The 17986-nt window shown below is 51.3% G+C and overlaps 1 protein-coding gene across 2 annotated transcripts in view; it reads left to right on the plus strand.

Annotated features, from left to right (window-relative positions):
• LOC123996693 (calmodulin-regulated spectrin-associated protein 2-like) overlaps positions 1–17986 on the plus strand; it is a 99040-nt gene that overhangs the window by 53797 nt on the left and 27257 nt on the right. For both annotated transcript variants that reach the window (XM_046300298.1, XM_046300307.1), the window contains exons 5-6: positions 8906–9050; positions 9600–9739. In XM_046300298.1, coding sequence (XP_046156254.1) covers positions 8906–9050; positions 9600–9739 — 285 coding nt within the window. The remainder of the gene's footprint in view (positions 1–8905; positions 9051–9599; positions 9740–17986) is intronic.

The raw sequence follows: 17986 nt of genomic DNA on the forward strand, positions 1-17986 counted from the left end.
AGCCACTGCTAGACTCCAGCCACTGCTAGGCTCCAGCCACTGCTAGGCTCCAGCCACTGCTAGGCTCCAGCCACTGCTAGGCTCCAGCCACTGCTAGGCTCCAGCCACTGCTAGGCTCCTGCCACTGCTAGGCTCCTGCCACTGCTAGGCTCCTGCCACTGCTAGGCTCCTGCCACTGCTAGGCTCCTGCCACTGCTAGGCTCCTGCCACTGCTAGGCTCCAGCCACTGCTAGACTCCAGCCACTGCTAGACTCCTGCCACTGCCACTTCCCAATATAGTACAATGTTCACCAGACCGATGTGCTTGTTGTTGAAAGCACTCTGTTCCTGTAACAATGTTACTGGCACATTATGTGTGTGTGTGTGTGTTAGCCTAGATGACACACAGATTAAGTAAGGGTTATTAACCCCACCCCCATCAACATGGAACGCACACACTCTCTCCCTTCCCTCTCTCTCTCCCTTCCCTTCCCTCTCTCTCTCCCTTCCCTTCCCTCTCTCGCTCCCTTCCCTCCCTCTCTCTCTCCCTTCCCTCCCTCTCTCGCTCCCTTCCCTCCCTCTCTCGCTCCCTTCCCTCCCTCTCTCTCTCCCTCCCTCTCCTCCCTTCCCTCCCTCTCTCGCCCCTTCCCTCCCTCTCTCGCTCCCTTCCCTCCTCTCTCGCTCCCTTCCCTCCCTCTCTCCTCCCCCTTCCCTCCCCTCCTCTCGCTCCCTTCCTCCTCCCTCCTTCCCTCCCTCTCGCTCCCTTCCCTCCTCTCTCTCGCTCCCTCCCTCCCTCTCTCGCTCCCCTCCTCCTCGCTCCCCTCCCTCCCTCCCTCTCTCGCTCCCCTCCCTCCCTCTCCCCTCTCCTCCTCCCCTCCCTCCCTCCCTCTCGCTCCCCTCCCTCCCTCCCTCCCTCCCCTCCCTCCCTCCCTCCCTCCCTCTCGCTCCCTCCCTCCCTCCCTCTCTCGCTCCCCTCCCTCCCTCCCTCTCTCGCTCCCCTCCCTCCCTCCCTCTCTCCTCCCTCCCTCCTCCCTCCCTCCCTCCCTCTCTCGCTCCCTTCCTCCCTCCCTCCCTCTCTCGCTCCCCTCCCTCCCTCCCTCCCTCTCGCTCCCTCCCTCCCTCCCTCCCTTCCCTCCCTCCCTCTCTCGCTCCCTTCCCTCCCTCCCTCTCTCGCTCCCTTCCCTCCCTCCCTCCCTCTCTCGCTCCCTTCCCTCCCCTCCCTCTCTCGCTCCCTTCCCTCCCTCCCTCTCTCGCTCCCTTCCCTCCCTCCCTCTCTCGCTCCCTTCCCTCCCTCCCTCCCTCCCTCTCGCTCCCTTCCCTCCCTCCCCTCTCGCTCCCTTCCCTCCCTCCCTCCCTCTCGCTCCCTTCCCTCCCTCCCCTCTCTCGCTCCCTTCCCTCCCTCCCTCTCTCGCCCTCCCTCCCTCCTCCCTCTCTCGCTCCCTTCCCTCCTCCCTTCTCTTCTCCCTTCCCTCCTCTCCCTCTCCCTCGCTCCCTTCCCTCCCTCCCTCCCCTCCTCGCTCCCCTTCCCTCCCTCCCTCTCTCGCTCCCTTCCCTCCCTCCCTCTCTCGCTCCCTTCCCTCCCTCCCTCTCTCGCTTCCCTTCCCTCCTCCCTCCCTCCCTCTCGCTCCCTTCCCTCCCTCCCTCTCTCGCCTTCCCTCCCTCTCTCTCCTCTCCCTCCCTCCCTCTCGCTCCTTCCCTCCCTCCCTCTCTCGCTCCCTCCCTCCCTCCCTCTCTCGCTCCCTTCCCCCTCCCTCCTCCCTTCTCCCTCCCTCCCGCTCCCTTCCCTCCCTCCCTCTCTCCTTCCTTCTCTCGCTCCCTTCCCTCCTCTCCCTCCCTCCTCCCTCGCTCCCCCTCCCCTCTCCCCTCCCTCCTCCCTCTCTCGCTCCCTTCCCTCCCTCCCTCCCTCCTCGCTCCTCCTTCCCTCCCTCCCTTCCCTCCCTCGCTCCCTCCCCTTCCTCCCTCCCTCTCTCGCTCCCCCTCCCTCTCTCGCTCCCTTCCCTCTCTCGCTCCCTTCGCTCCCTCACCTCCCTCTCTCGCTCCCTTCTCTCGCTCGCTCCCCTTCCCCCCTCGCTCCCTTCCCTCCCTCCCTCTCTTGCTCCCTTCCCTCCCCTCCCTCTCTTGCTCCCTTCCCTCCCTCTCTCTCTCGCTCTCTTGCACTCTCTCTCTCTTCCCTCCTCCCTCCCTCCCTCCCTCCCTCCCTCCCTCCCTCCCTCTCTCGCTCCCCCCGGGCGCTGTGACCTAGATAATAGCTCCAGTCGCTCCTAAAATCTGTCCCGCTCTTTGAGTTGCCGGTTTGGTTCAGGTCCGTGTACCCTGCCAGGACAGATGTGCTGCAGTCATCGGGACAAAGAAAAGCTGACTAGGGTGACCCAGGTTTTATTTTAAGCTGCAGCACAGTATGCTGGGAAACCAAACAGACACTGTCAATGCGAAGGCAATGGCAGTGCAGTGTAAAACACATCAGTAATCCTTTTAAGTTGCACATCTGTGCAGGATAAATTGAACATGTCTTTTAGAAGAGGAAGTGACTTGTCAGAGAGCGAGAACAGGACAGGAAGTTGATTGATGTGGTGGACGGTTGGGATTAGGACCAAGCCTAAGGGCTCTTTAAAGAGGTTTTAGTGGTAGTCTTGGCTAGCTCTGTCTTTGCTGTGTGATATCCCCAATTTAGCCCTCCCCTATAGCCCTCCCCTATAGCCCTCCCCTGTAGCGCTGCCCTGTAGCCCTGCCCTGTAGCGCTGCCCTGTAGCCCTCCCCTGTAGCCCTGCCCTGTAGCCCTGCCCTGTAGCCCTCCCCTGTAGCCCTCCCCTGTAGCCCTGCCCTGTAGCCCTCCCCTATAGCCCTACCCTGTAGCCCTGCCCTGTAGCCCTGCCCTGTAGCCCTGCCCTGTAGCCCTCCCCTGTAGCCCTCCCCTGTAGCCCTCCCCTGTAGCCCTCCCCTGTAGCCCTCCCCTGTAGCCCTCCCCTGTAGCCCTCCCCTATAGCCCTGCCCTGTAGCGCTGCCCTGTAGCCCTCCCTATAGCCCTGCCCTGTAGCCCTCCCCTATAGCCCTCCCCTATAGCCCTGCCCTGTAGCCCTCCCCTATAGCCCTGCCCTATAGACTTCCGTAGTCCTCCCCTCCCCTGTTGCCCTCCCCTGTAGCCCTCCCCTATAGCCCTGCCCTATAGACTTCCATAGCCCTCCCCTGTAGCCCTCCCCTCCCTGCCCTGTAGCCCTGCCCTGTAGCCCTCCCCTATAGCCCTCCCCTATAGCACTGCCCTATAGACTTCCATAGCCCTCCCCTATAGCCATGCCCTGTAGCCCTGCCCTATAGACTTCCATAGCCCTCCCCCCTCCCCTGTAGCCCTCCCCTGTAGCCCTCCCCTGTAGCCCTGCCCTATAGACTTCCATAGCCCTGCCCTGTAGCCCTGCCCTGCCCCTGCCCTGTAGCCCTGCCCTGTAGCCCTGCCCTATAGACTTCCATAGCCCTCCCCTGTAGCCCTCCCCTGTAGCCCTCCCCTGTAGCCCTGCCATATAGACTTCCATAGCCCTGCCCTGTAGCCCTCCCCTGTAGCCCTCCCCTATAGCCCTGCCCTATAGCCCTGCCCTATAGCCCTGCCCTGTAGCCCTGCCCTGTAGCCCTCCCCTGTAGCCCTCCCCTGTAGCCCTCCCCTGTAGCCCTCCCCTGTAGCCCTGCCCTGTAGCCTTGCCCTATAGCCCTGCCCTATAGACTTCCATAGCCCTCCCCTATAGCCCTGCCCTATAGACTTCCATAGCCCTGCCCTGTAGCCTTCCATAGCCCTGCCCTATAGCCCTGCCCTATAGACTTCCATAGCCCTCCCCTGTAGCCCTCCCCTATAGCCCTGCCCTATAGACTTCCATAGCCCTCCCCTGTAGCCCTCCCCTATAGCCCTGCCCTATAGACTTCCATAGCCCTGCCCTGTAGCCTTCCATAGCCCTGCCCTATAGACTTCCATAGCCCTCTCCTGTAGCCCTCCCCTATAGCCCTGCCCTATATACTTCCATAGCCCTGCCCTGTAGCCTTCCATAGCCCTGCCCTGTAGCCTTCCATAGCCCTGCCCTGTAGCCTTCCATAGCCCTGCCCTGTAGACTTCCCTAGCCCTGCCCTGTAGCCTTCCATAGCCCTGCCCTGTAGCCTTCCATAGCCCTGCCCTCTAGCCTTCCATAGCCCTGCCCTATAGACTTCCATAGCCCTGCCCTATAGACTTCCATAGCCCTGCCCTATAGACTTCCATAGAACTGCCCTATAGCCCTCCCCTATAGCCCTGCCCTATAGACTTCCATAGCCCTGCCCTATAGCCTTCCATAGCCCTCCCCTATAGCCCTCCCCTATAGCCTTCCATAGCCCTCCCCTATAGCCTTCCATAGCCCTCCCCTATAGCCTTCCATAGCCCTCCCCTATAGACTTCCATAGCCCTGCCCTGTAACCTTCTCGGACATTGCTGGGACATGCCAACCATAATTGAAAGCAGAAAATGTAATTAGTTTGAAAGCATCAAACCATCACTTCTAATTAGTATTGGATCAGTAACATGGTTTAGGGAGGCTTTTCAAGACCACCATGGATGGAGCTGAACAAGTCCCTCAGTATATATGTCACTGTGGGGACGACGTCATTGATGAAGCCAGTGACTGATGTGGTGTACTCCTCAATGCCATCGGAGGAATCCCGGAACATATTCCAGTCTGTGCTGTCAAACTGTCCTGTAGCTTAGCATCTGCTTCCTCTGACCACTTATAGACCAAGTCACTGGTACTTCCTGCTTGTCAGCAGGAATCACGGGGATAGAATTATTGTCAGATTTGCCAAATGGAGGGCGAGGAAGAGCTATCAACACATTTCTGCGTGTGGTGTAAAGGTGGTCTAGAGTTGGGGTTTTTTCCATTCTGGTTGCACATTTAACATGCTGATAGAAATTTGGTAAAACGGATTTAAGTTTCCCTGCATTCAAAAGTTCCCGGCTACTAGGAGCACCGCCTCTTGGTGAGCGTATTCTTGTTTGCTTATGGCGGAAGACAGCACATTCGTCGGGGCAGCAGGTGGTTGTGGTGGTTGTAGTGTTGGGCCAGTAACAGAAATTTTGCTAGATCGAATCCCCGAGCTGACAAGGTAAAAATCTGTTGTTCTGCCCCTGAACAAGGCAGTTAACCCACTGTTCCCCAGTAGGCTGTCATTGTAAATAAGAATTTGATCTTAACGGACTTTCCTAGTTAAATAAAAAAAATAAAAATGTTATTCAATGCTGTGGTGGAATGTAGACATCTACAAAAAATACAGATAAACTCTCTTGGGTAGATATTGTGGACTACAGCTTATCATGAGATACTCTACCTCGGGTGAGCAAAACCTTGAAACTTCCATAGATATTAGCTGCTGTTATTTACCAAAATGCATCGTCTTACCAGACACCGCTGTTCTATCTAGCCGATACAGTGTATAACCAGCCATATGTTGATAGCCATATAGCCATATGTAACCAGCCAGTATGTTGATAATGTTGTCGTTCAGCCACGACTCCGTGAAGCATGAGATATTACAGTTTTGAATGTCCCGTTGGTAGTTTAATCTTCTGCGTATGTCACCTATTTTATTGTTCAAAGATTGCACGTTTGCTAGCAGAATGGAAGGGAGTGGGGGTTTATTCGATGGCCTACGAATTCTCAGAAGGCAGCCCGCCCCTCCGGCCCCTTTATCTCCGCCTCCTCTTCACATAAATGATGGGAATCTGGGCCTGTTCCTGAGAAAGCAGTATACCATTCAGGCCGGGCTTGTCAGACTTGTTAAAGGAAAAAAAGGATTCTGCCAGTCCGTGGTGAGTAATCGCAGTTCTGATGTCCAGAAGTTATTTTTGGTCATAAGAGATGGTAGCGACAACATTATGTACAAAATATATTAATTAATTAATTAATGAATTAAAAAGTTACAAACAGCGGAAAGAAAGAAACAAAAACCAAAAAAGCCGCCTTCATCTCCGGCGCCATTTCACTATAGAAATGCATTGTCGGATCTAGGAGCATAAAGCATTTCACTATAGAAATGCATTGTCGGATCTAGGAGCATAAAGCATTTCACTATAGAAATGCATTGTCGGATCTAGGAGCATAAAGCATTTCACTATAGAAATGCATTGTCGGATCTAGGAGCATAAAGCATTTCACTATAGAAATGCATTGTCGGATCTAGGAGCATAAAGCATTTCCCTATAGAAATGCATTGTCGGATCTAGGAGCATAAAGCATTTCCCTATAGAAATGCATTGTCGGATCTAGGAGCATAAAGCATTTCACTATAGAAATGCATTGTCGGATCTAGGAGCATAAAGCATTTCACTATAGAAATGCATTGTCGGATCTAGGAGCATAAAGCATTTCACTATAGAAATGCATTGTCGGATCTAGGAGCATAAAGCATTTCACTATAGAAATGCATTGTCGGATCTAGGAGCATAAAGCATTTCCCTATAGAAATGCATTGTCGGATCTAGGAGCATAAAGTATTTCACTATAGAAATGCATTGTCGGATCTAGGAGCATAAAGCATTTCACTATAGAAATGCATTGTCGGATCTAGGAGCATAAAGCATTTCGCTATAGAAATGCATTGTCGGATAGAAATGCATTGTCGGATCTAGGAGCATAAAGCATTTCGCTATAGAAATGCATTGTCGGATCTAGGAGCATAAAGCATTTCGCTACACTCTCAATAACATCTGCTAACCATGTGTATGTGACCAATACGATTTGATTTGATAAAAGTGACCATCCCACTAAAGGCACTAAGCGATGTCCACAGTAATCTGTTAACGATGTGTATGTGACCAATACGATTTGATTTGATAAAAGTGACCATCCCACTAAAGGCACTAAGCGATGTCCACAGTAATCTGTTAACGATGTGTATGTGACCAATACGATTTGATTTGATAAAAGTGACCATCCCACTAAAAGGCACTAAGCGATGTCCACAGTAATACAGGAACCAAATCCACTTCTACATTTGACATTACATTTAAGTCATTTAGCAGACGCTCTTATCCAGAGCGACTTACAAATTGGTGCATTCACCTTATGACAACACTTCTACTAACATGGTTTCTTCAACTGGGAGAACAGTCATAATTTAGACTTCAAATCCTCTAGTTAGCCGCCTCAAGGAAAGATGTCTGTTTTGACATGAGAGGATCCTCTGTTTGACATCTTCGGCAGCAAAACAGACCCAAAGTCTAATGCTGACTGGACTATACCTCTCTTCTTGTCTATCTGTTTCTTTCTCTGTGTCTCTCATCTGTTTCTCTCTCTCATCTGTTTCTCTCTCTCTTTCTCTCTTTCTCTCTATCTCTCTCTCCCTCTAGCTCTCTCTCTTTATCTCTCTCTCTCTCTCTCCCTCTAGCTCTCTCTCTTTCGCTCTCTCTTTCACTCTCTCTCTCTTTCTCTCCCTCTAGCTCTCTCTATCTCATCTGTCTATCTCGTATGTCTCTTTCTCTCTCTCTTATCTCTTATCTGTGTCTCTTTTATCTTGTCTCTCTCTCTTTCTCTCTCTTGGTCTCTCTCTCTCATATGTCTATCTCGTATGTCTCTTTCTCTCTCTTTATCTCTTATCTGTGTCTCTTTTATCTTATGTCTCTCTCTCTCTCGGCTCCTGAAGTCTCCAAATAAAATTGGTACATGAAACTGGTACCTGTAAGTCAGCTGACCAGCACTGCCCCCCCCCCCCCCCATCTGTCCGTTTCCATAGGGACTGTCTCTCACCACTATCTCCATGGTAAATGTCATCATTCCACACACGAACGTCAACATGTAATTGCAGTTATTGGTGACGCTTTATTTTTGCAGTTAACTCAAGTTTTCGTCCAAGTTTCCCTCAATTAGGTTAGGAGATTAGGAGGTTACTGAACATGTGATTGAAGCAGGGTGATTTTTGTCTCTTATATTGTCGGATATGATTACATTATGTCTTGTTTTTGATGTCAGATGTAGTATTGTCATGGTGTCTCCCTACATTATATACCCTGATGAAGACAGCTTGGCTGTCAATGTTGGTAAACACATTTTTGCATCTGAGCTCCTATAGTGTGTCGCTCTCTTTTATTTTCAAGTCTCCCTCTCTCGCTCCCTTCGCTCCCTTCCCTCCCTCCCTCTCTCGCTCCCTTCCCTCCCTCCCCCTCCCTCTCGCCCTTCCTCCCTCCCGCTCCTTCCCCTCCTCTCTCGCTTCCCTCCCTCCCTCCCTCCCCCTCCCTCTCTCGCTCCCCTCCCTCTCTCGCTCCCTTCCCTCCCTCCCTCTCGCTCGCTCCCTTCCCTCCCCTCTCGCTCCCCTTCCCTCTCTCTCTCCCTCCCTTCCCTCTCTCGCTCCTTCCCTCTCTCGCTCCCTTCCCTCCCTCCTCTCTCGCTCCCTTCCCTCCCTCCTCTCTCGCTCCCTTCCCTCCCTCCCTCCCTCTCTCGCTCCCTTCCCCCTCCCTCCCCCTCCCTCCCTCTCGCTCCCTTCCCTCCCTCCCTCTCTCGCTCCCTCCTCCCTCCCCTCCCTCTCTCGCTCCCCTCCCCTCCCTCCCTCTCTCGCTCCCTTCCCTCCCTCCTCTCTCGCTCCCTTCCCTCCCTCGCTCTCTCGCTCCCTTCCCTCCCTCGCTCTCTCGCTCCCTTCCCTCCCTCCCTCTCTCGCTCCCTTCCCTCTCTCGCTCCCTTCCCTCCCTCCCTCTCTCGCTCCCTTCCCTCTCTCGCTCCCTTCCCTCCCTCCCTCTCTCGCTCCCTTCCCTCTCTCGCTCCCTTCCCTCCCTCCCTCTCTCGCTCCCTTTTAATGCAAGTCTCCCTGCATTAAACAATTTCAGAATAATGTCAAACTTGCACTGAGAGAGACTCATTTTATACGGTGAATCCAACATGTCTGTCTGTATTTCTTTGTCTTTCCGTGTGTGCATCGTCCCATGGCGCTCCAGACTCGCTCCAGGAAGGAGCAGCAGACTGTTTCCCAGCAGGGGCCCTGGATCCCCCCTGTCGATAACCTGCTGAAGGACACCGTAGACGGCTGCGCCCTGGCCGCTCTGCTGCACTTCTACTGCCCACAGCTAGTCAGACTGGAAGGTACACCTCTACACAGTACGGCAGACCGTGGGGAGGGGGTGTGTGTGTTAGAGAGGGGAGAGTGTGTGTGTGCGTGTGTGTGCGTGCGTGCGTGCGTGCGTGCGTGCGTGTGTGTGTGTGTGTGTGTGTGTTAGAGGGGAGAGTGTGTGCATTTCATTCTTGATTGATATTATTATTTTTTCTGCATTGTTGAGAAGAGTTGACAAGCCAGCGATTCACTGTGACCAATAGACATTAATTTGATCTGATCAACACATGACCCTCTCCAGGGGCCTCACTGAGTCTGACACACACACAGCTCTGTACTGAACCCCACCAGTGATGATTGATTTAAAGATTCTGTTTACACTATGACAACGGCTTGAGTACCTTGTGCAAAACATCCATTATCCTGATCCCTGATCGGTAAAGTCCCAGACAACGAAGGGACAAATCCATCTGCATTATGAACTGCCTTCGTCATCACAGACATTCCACTTCCTGATTCTCTTCCAAGTTGATTGGTGCAGCCCTTGACTCTCAGACCCGTCTTGTCTTTGTCGTCGTCAGATATCTGTCTGAAGGAGTGTATGTCGCTGGCGGACAGCCTGTACAACCTACAGCTGGTGCAGGACTTCTGTCAGGAGCATCTGAACCGTTGCTGCCACTTCAGCCTGGAGGACATGGTGTACGTCTCCTCGTCCCTCAAAGTGAGTCCACATTGCAACGGCTTTTAAATGATTCACTGTAGTACACCTGACTCATGAATACCTGTTATCCCTACCTTACTGTGCTGGCTCTATGAATACCCTGTTATCGCTACCTTACTGTGCTGGCTCTATGAATACCCTGTTATCGCTACCTTACTGTGCTGGCTCTATGAATACCCTGTTATCGCTACCTTACTGTGCTGGCTCTATGAATACCCTGTTATCGCTACCTTACTGTGCTGGCTCTATGAATACCCTGTTATCGCTACTTTACTGTGCTGGCTCTATGAATACCCTGTTATCGCTACCTTACTGTGCTGGCTCTATGAATACCCTGTTATCGCTACCTTACTGTGCTGGCTCTATGAATACCCTGTTAACCCTACCTTACTGTGCTGGCTCTATGAATACCCTGTTATCGCTACCTTACTGTGCTGGCTCTATGAATACCCTGTTAACCCTACCTTACTGTGCTGGCTCTATGAATACCCTGTTATCGCTACCTTACTGTGCTGGCTCTATGAATACACTGTTGCAATATGTGTCATGTAAGAAAGCTAACGTTGCAGTTCCTTGCTCAGAACATGAGAACATATGAAAGCTTCAATATTCCGAGGTAAGAAATTTTAGGTTGTAGTCATTATAGGAATTATAGGACTATTTCTCTCTATACGATTTGTATATCATATACCTTTGACTATTGGATGTTCTTATAGGCACTTTAGTATTGCCAGTGTAACAGTATAGCTTCCGTCCCTCTCCTCGCTCCTCCCTGGGCTCGAACCAGGAACACAACGACAACGGCCAACCTCGAAGCAGCGTTAACCATGCAGAGCAAGGGGAACAACTACTCCAAGTCTCAGAGCGAGTGATGTTTGAAATGCTATTAGCTCTCACCCCGCTAACTAGCTAGCCATTTCACTTCGGTTACACGAGCCTCATCTCGGGAGTTGATAGGCTTAAAGTCATAAACAGCGCAATGCTTGACGCACAACGAAGAGCTGCTGGCAAAACGCACGACATTGCTGTTTGAATGAATGTTTACGCGCCTGCTTCTGCCTACCACCGCTCAGTCAGATAATTGTGTTCTCAGTCAGATTATATGCAACGCAGGACACACTAGATAATATCTAGTAATATCATCAACCATGTGTAGTTAACTAGTGATTATGATTGATTGTTTTTTATAAGATAAGTTTAATGCTAGCGAGCAACTTACCTTGGCTTACTGCATCCGCGTAACAGACAGCCTCCTTGTGGAGTGCAACGAGAGAGAGGCAGGTCGTTATTGCGTTGGACTAGGTAACGGTAAGGTTGCAAGAAGGCAGCCATTTCTGGCTGCCTTCTACTTCCTGTGGCCGTGGGTGGAACGACCCGTTAGACTAACAATTGTTTACAGTATATTTACGTTAAAATAAAAAGCATTTCACTACACCCGTAATAACATCTCTGAAAATATGTACGTGATCAATACATTTGAATAATAGGAATTTAGGAATTTAAAAAATATATTATAAGTTGGTGTGTTTTGCAACTACAACAAAAAAACGGACACTGCTGTCGGATCTGGAATCAGATCTGGAATCAGATCCACTTGGAGGGAATTTGGTTCAGTGCTGCGAGCCAGGCAAAACAGAACTTACTGACACTGACAAGGCATGTTCTACTGTATCTACCATTGGGTTTATGCTAACTACAATAACATTTGATTTACAAGAACTACATTCCCATTCAAGTCAATGTTCTATGTTGGGTGGCCCGGCGGCCATATTCCAAACCTATTCTCGGCTCTGTACTGTAGGACAGTGGAATCCAAAGCTGGTTATGTGATGACCCAGTTTTCTGTGGGCTCATCACACCCTAGTCGCCAGTACAGTGCAGTTCCCATCATGCTGCGAGAGAGAGATTCAGTGTTGCAGTATGATGATGTAATGATCCCATTCGTTGTGGCCATGATTCACTTTAAAAAAAAAAAAATTTTATTGAAGGCAAATCATTATTTACAATGACAGCCTACCGGGGAACAGTGGGTTTAACTGCCTTGTTCAGGGGCAGAATGACAGATTTTTACCTTGTCAGCTCAGGGATTCGATCCAGCAACCTTTTGGTTACCGGCCCAACGCTCTAACCACTAGGCTACCTGCCTCTAACCACTAGGCTACCTGCCTCTAACCACTAGGCTACCTGCCTCTAACCACTAGGCTACCTGCCTCTAACCACTAGGCTACCTGCCTCTAACCACTAGGCTACCTGTCTCTAACCACTAGGCTACCTGTCTCTAACCACTAGGCTACCTGCCTCTAACCACTAGGCTACCTGCCTCTAACCACTAGGCTACCTGCCGCCCCATGGAGTCATTTGAGAGGGTGTGTGTGTGTGTGTGTGTGTGTGTGTGTGTGTGTGTGTGTGTGTGTGTGTGTGTGTGTGTGTGTGTGTGTGTGTGTGTGTGTGTGTGTGTGTGTGTGTGTGTGTGTGTGTGTGTGTGTGTGTGTGTAAACGGCATGCTGTTTTGTGTTTATATCTGGGTACACAGAGGCGTTGAAAGTCTCTTTTATGATTAGAAGCCTTGGTACTACCTCCTCACTTTGAGTCGCACATTATATTTAATGAATTTACTGCCGATCTAAATTGCCATCTGCAGACTGAAAATGAAAAGGAGTAAGACATTTTGAATCGTCTAACGTTAATAACAAGCTTAATCACAATTGTGCTGCTATCTATTGAGGGTACATAATGAGTTTTCTCTGTGGAGGTCGGTTGTAGTTTCACCATTTTTATAAGGTACTGTCTTGCTTTTAACCTATTGGCTGATAAGAGGGCTGTGTTTCTCTGTCTTCCTATCAGTCGCACAGGTCTTGTAGTCTAATCACCCTCTTTTTGGCTCCAGTAAGTGATTTAATGGCATCACAGCTCTTTGGTATCCTGTGTGTGGGCGCCCACCGAGGGGTCGGGTTTACCCGTGTGGTCCCTGCTAAACAGATTATCCCTCCATTTTTAGCGTGAACATTGTTTGCATTCGGTAACCAATGAGCTCTTTTCATAGACATGGACTGACACGCTGAAATCTGCCAATCTGGCAACCCGCCACTGAACAGTGAGTGAGTGACAGGGCAATCTGGCAACTGAGTCGATGTATTGTCAGGCGACAGGGTTGCGGTGTTGTGAGTAGGAGATCAGTAGGAAACCGGGGGACAGAACAGACTGGCTGTTTTGACTGGAGAGTGTTAGAAGAGATATCACTTCACAATCTAATGAGCGGGCCTCTGCAACAGACCTGGAGGAGGTATGCTGGTTACTGTAGCTGGACAGACCTGGAGGAGGTATGCTGGTTACTGTAGCTGGACAGACCTGGAGGAGGTATGCTGGTTACTGTAGCTGGACAGACCTGGAGGAGGTATGTATGCTGGTTACTGTAGCTGGACAGACCTGGAGGAGGTATGCTGGTTACTGTAGCTGGACAGACCTGGAGGAGGTAGGCTGGTTACTGTAGCTGGACAGACCTGGAGGAGGTAGGCTGGTTACTGAAGCTGGACAGACCTGGAGGAGGTATGCTGGTTACTGTAGCTGGACAGACCTGGAGGAGGTATGCTGGTTACTGTAGCTGGACAGACCTGGAGACTGGTTACTGTAGATGGACAGACCTGGAGGAGGTATGCTGGTTACTGTAGCTGGACAGACCTGGAGGAGGTAGGCTGGTTACTGTAGCTGGACAGACCTGGAGGAGGTAGGCTGGTTACTGTAGCTGGACAGACCTGGAGGAGGTATGCTGGTTACTGTAGCTGGACAGACCTGGAGGAGGTATGCTGGTTACTGTAGCTGGACAGACCTGGAGGAGGTAGGCTGGTTACTGTAGCTGGACAGACCTGGAGGAGGTAGGCAGGTTACTGTAGCTGGACAGACCTGGAGGAGGTAGGCTGGTTACTGTAGCTGGACAGACCTGGAGGAGGTATGCTGGTTAGACTGGACAGACCTGGAGGAGGTATGCTGGTTACTGTAGCTGGACAGACCTGGAGGAGGTATGCTGGTTACTGTAGCTGGTCAGACCTGGAGGAGGTATGCTGGTTACTGTAGCTGGACAGACCTGGAGGAGGTATGCTGGTTACTGTAGCTGGACAGACCTGGAGGAGGTAGGCTGGTTACTGTAGCTGGACAGACCTGGAGGAGGTATGCTGGTTACTGTAGCTGGACAGACCTGGAGGAGGTATGCTGGTTACTGTAGCTGGACAGACCTGGAGGAGGTATGCTGGTTACTGTAGCTGGACAGACCTGGAGGAGGTATGCTGGTTACTGTAGCTGGACAGACCTGGAGGAGGTATGCTGGTTACTGTAGCTGGACAGACCTGGAGGAGGTAGGCTGGTTACTGTAGCTGGACAGACCTGGAGGAGGTAGGCAGGTTACTGTAGCTGGACAGACCTGGAGGAGGTAGGCTGGTTACTGTAGCTGGACAGACCTGGAGGAGGTATGCTGGTTACTGTAGCTGGACAGACCTGGAGGAGGTATGCTGGTTACTGTAGCTGGACAGACCTGGAGGAGGTATGCTGGTTACTGTAGCTGGTCAGACCTGGAGGAGGTATGCTGGTTACTGTAGCTGGACAGACCTGGAGGAGGTATGCTGGTTACTGTAGCTGGACAGACCTGGGTTACAGACAGACCTGGAGGAGGCTGGACAGACCTAGGCTGGTTACTGTAGCTGGACAGACCTGGAGGAGGTAGGCTGGTTACTGTAGCTGGACAGACCTGGAGGAGGTTGCTGGTTACTGTAGCTGGACAGACCTGGAGGAGGTATGCTGGTTACTGTAGCTGGACAGACCTGGAGGAGGTATGCTGGTTACTGTAGCTGGACAGACCTGGAGGAGGTATGCTGGTTACTGTAGCTGGACAGACCTGGAGGAGGTATGCTGGTTACTGTAGCTGGACAGACCTGGAGGAGGTATGCTGGTTACTGGTTAGGAGGTATGCTGGTTACTGCTGGACAGACCTGGAGGAGGTAGGCTGTAGCTGGACAGACCTGGAGGAGGTACTGTAGCTGGACAGACCTGGAGGAGGTAGGCTGGTTACTGTAGCTGGACAGACCTGGAGGAGGTAGGCTGGTTACTGTAGCTGGACAGACCTGGAGGAGGTATGCTGGAGGTGGACAGACCTGGAGGAGGTATGCTGGTTACTGTAGCTGGACAGACCTGGAGGAGGTAGGCTGGTTACTGTAGATGGACAGACCTGGAGGAGGTATGCTGGTTACTGTAGCTGGACAGACCTGGAGGAGGTATGCTGGTTACTGTAGCTGGACAGACCTGGAGGAGGTATGCTGGTTACTGTAGCTGGACAGACCTGGAGGAGGTATGCTGGTTACTGTAGCTGGACAGACCTGGAGGAGGTATGCTGGTTACTGTAGCTGGACAGACCTGGAGGAGGTAGGCTGGTTACTGTAGCTGGACAGACCTGGAGGAGGTAGGCTGTAGCTGGACAGACCTGGAGGAGGTAGGCTGGTTACTGTAGCTGGACAGACCTGGAGGAGGTATGCTGGTTACTGTAGCTGGACAGACCTGGAGGAGGTATGCTGGTTACTGTAGCTGGACAGACCTGGAGGAGGTATGCTGGTTACTGTAGCTGGTCAGACCTGGAGGAGGTGCTGGTTACTGTAGCTGGACAGACCTGGAGGAGGTATGCTGGTTACTGTAGCTGGACAGACCTGGAGGAGGTAGGCTGGTTACTGTAGCTGGACAGACCTGGAGGAGGTATGCTGGTTACTGTAGCTGGACAGACCTGGAGGAGGTATGCTGGTTACTGTAGCTGGACAGACCTGGAGGAGGTATGCTGGTTACTGTAGCTGGACAGACCTGGAGGAGGTATGCTGGTTACTGTAGCTGGACAGACCTGGAGGAGGTATGCTGGTTACTGGCTGGACAGACCTGGAGGAGGTAGCTGGACTGTAGCTGGACAGACCTGGAGGAGGTAGGCAGGTTACTGGTAGCTGGACAGACCTGGAGGAGGTAGGCTGGTTACTGTAGCTGGACAGACCTGGAGGAGGTAGGCTGGTTACTGTAGCTGGACAGACCTGGAGGAGGTATGCTGGTTACTGTAGCTGGACAGACCTGGAGGAGGTATGCTGGTTACTGTAGCTGGTCAGACCTGGAGGAGGTATGCTGGTTACTGTAGCTGGACAGACCTGGAGGAGGTATGCTGGTTACTGTAGCTGGACAGACCTGGAGGAGGTAGGCTGGTTACTGTAGCTGGACAGACCTGGAGGAGGTAGGCTGGTTACTGTAGCTGGACAGACCTGGAGGAGGTATGCTGGTTACTGTAGCTGGACAGACCTGGAGGAGGTAGGCTGGTTACTGTAGCTGGACAGACCTGGAGGAGGTATGCTGGTTACTGTAGCTGGACAGACCTGGAGGAGGTATGCTGGTTACTGTAGCTGGACAGACCTGGAGGAGGTATGCTGGTTACTGTAGCTGGACAGACCTGGAGGAGGTATGCTGGTTACTGTAGCTGGACAGACCTGGAGGAGGTATGCTGGTTACTGTAGCTGGACAGACCTGGAGGGTAGGGTTACTGCTGGACAGACCTGGAGGAGGTACTGTAGCTGGAGACCTGGAGACCTGTAGCTGGAGACCTGGAGGAGGTAGGCTGGTTACTGTAGCTGGACAGACCTGGAGGAGGTATGCTGGTTACTGTAGCTGGACAGACCTGGAGGAGGTATGCTGGTTACTGTAGCTGGACAGACCTGGAGGAGGTATGCTGGTTACTGTAGCTGGTCAGACCTGGAGGAGGTATGCTGGTTACTGTAGCTGGACAGACCTGGAGGAGGTATGCTGGTTACTGTAGCTGGACAGACCTGGAGGAGGTAGGCTGGTTACTGTAGCTGGACAGACCTGGAGAAGGTAGGCTGGTTACTGTAGCTGGACAGACCTGGAGGAGGTATGCTGGTTACTGTAGCTGGACAGACCTGGAGGAGGTATGCTGGTTATTGTAGCTGGACAGACCTGGAGGAGGTATGCTGGTTACTGTAGCTGGACAGACCTGGAGGAGGTAGGCTGGTTACTGCAGCTAACTGCTGTATAATTTATAGCCTGGTCCCAGATCAGTCTGGTGTGACAAGGACCATAGGAATTGGCAAGACGGCACAAACCGATCTGGGACCAGGCTACAGAAATAGTGCAGCAGGCCAGAAGAAACTACATGCAGTTGAGAAATGTTTGATATTGTTTCGTATACTGTATGTTATAGGATTAGAGATTGCTATTGGGGGGGGGGGGGGAGATTCTGTTCAGAAGTAGCCATGTACTTTGAATGATTAAACTTGGTTGACAATATATGAATCATAATCATTGTGATCATGTTTACTGTAGTTCAGTTGGTACCTGTATACAGAGTTTGCCATTAGATAATCGGTGTTCTGGCCGAATGGTTGTTTGTCAAAGCTTTGGCTACTCTATAATCTGTCCTGATTCATTAGAGATTCAAATAGTTAAACGTTAATATTAATAACGTTTGTTATGAGGCTATCACCACCTTGTAATATTGAGCAAAGTGGTTTTGCATCGCTGGTTATTTGGGTTGAAGAGTTTATTGGCTAATGTAAAAACAAGGTGTGCTATGCTCTGTATTGGCCAAAAACCTGCTCACGGTTTCCATTTAAAATAGTACTAGTTGTATTTATTATGCCTAGCCTTAACCTAATTCTCCTAACCTACATCGTTAATTCATCCCTAATCTGCTGTGTGAGTTACCCTAAACTGCTACGGAAACGTCGTAGCTGTATTGAAGTGGCGTTGTTTTAAGGGAATCTCCTCTAACCCTGGTCATTGGACTGGTAAACTCATGGCTGCACTCGCAATGACTGCCTGGTATTGTGATGCAATCATTTCCATTGTAATGTAGAATGTTCATTCAAATGATGCTAACTGGTGTGTTTTCATGTAATGAAATGTATTTTTTTCGAATGTCAGTTGAGTTGAGTCAACAAATCACAGCACGTATTTTACTTCCTGCTTTGCGCCTGTGGGTAAACTCGCAATGGCCCCCGAATCCACCCATCATGCCATCATTGGGGACACCTATTCTATTCATTCAATTCCAATTCCAGAACATGCAGTCAGTCAAGAGTGGAGGAGAGGAGAAAATGTACCTTTTTTTATTTTTTAATTTTTTTAACAAGGGTTTTACGGTGGCAGCTGTCATTTGGCTGGCCAATTACTATCATCCAAAATGTAATTACTTCACAGCCCTATATATGTGGTTATGTATCT

The sequence above is a fragment of the Oncorhynchus gorbuscha genome, linkage group LG02 (assembly GCF_021184085.1).
Source record: "Oncorhynchus gorbuscha isolate QuinsamMale2020 ecotype Even-year linkage group LG02, OgorEven_v1.0, whole genome shotgun sequence".
Taxonomy (NCBI): Eukaryota; Metazoa; Chordata; class Actinopteri; order Salmoniformes; family Salmonidae; genus Oncorhynchus; species Oncorhynchus gorbuscha.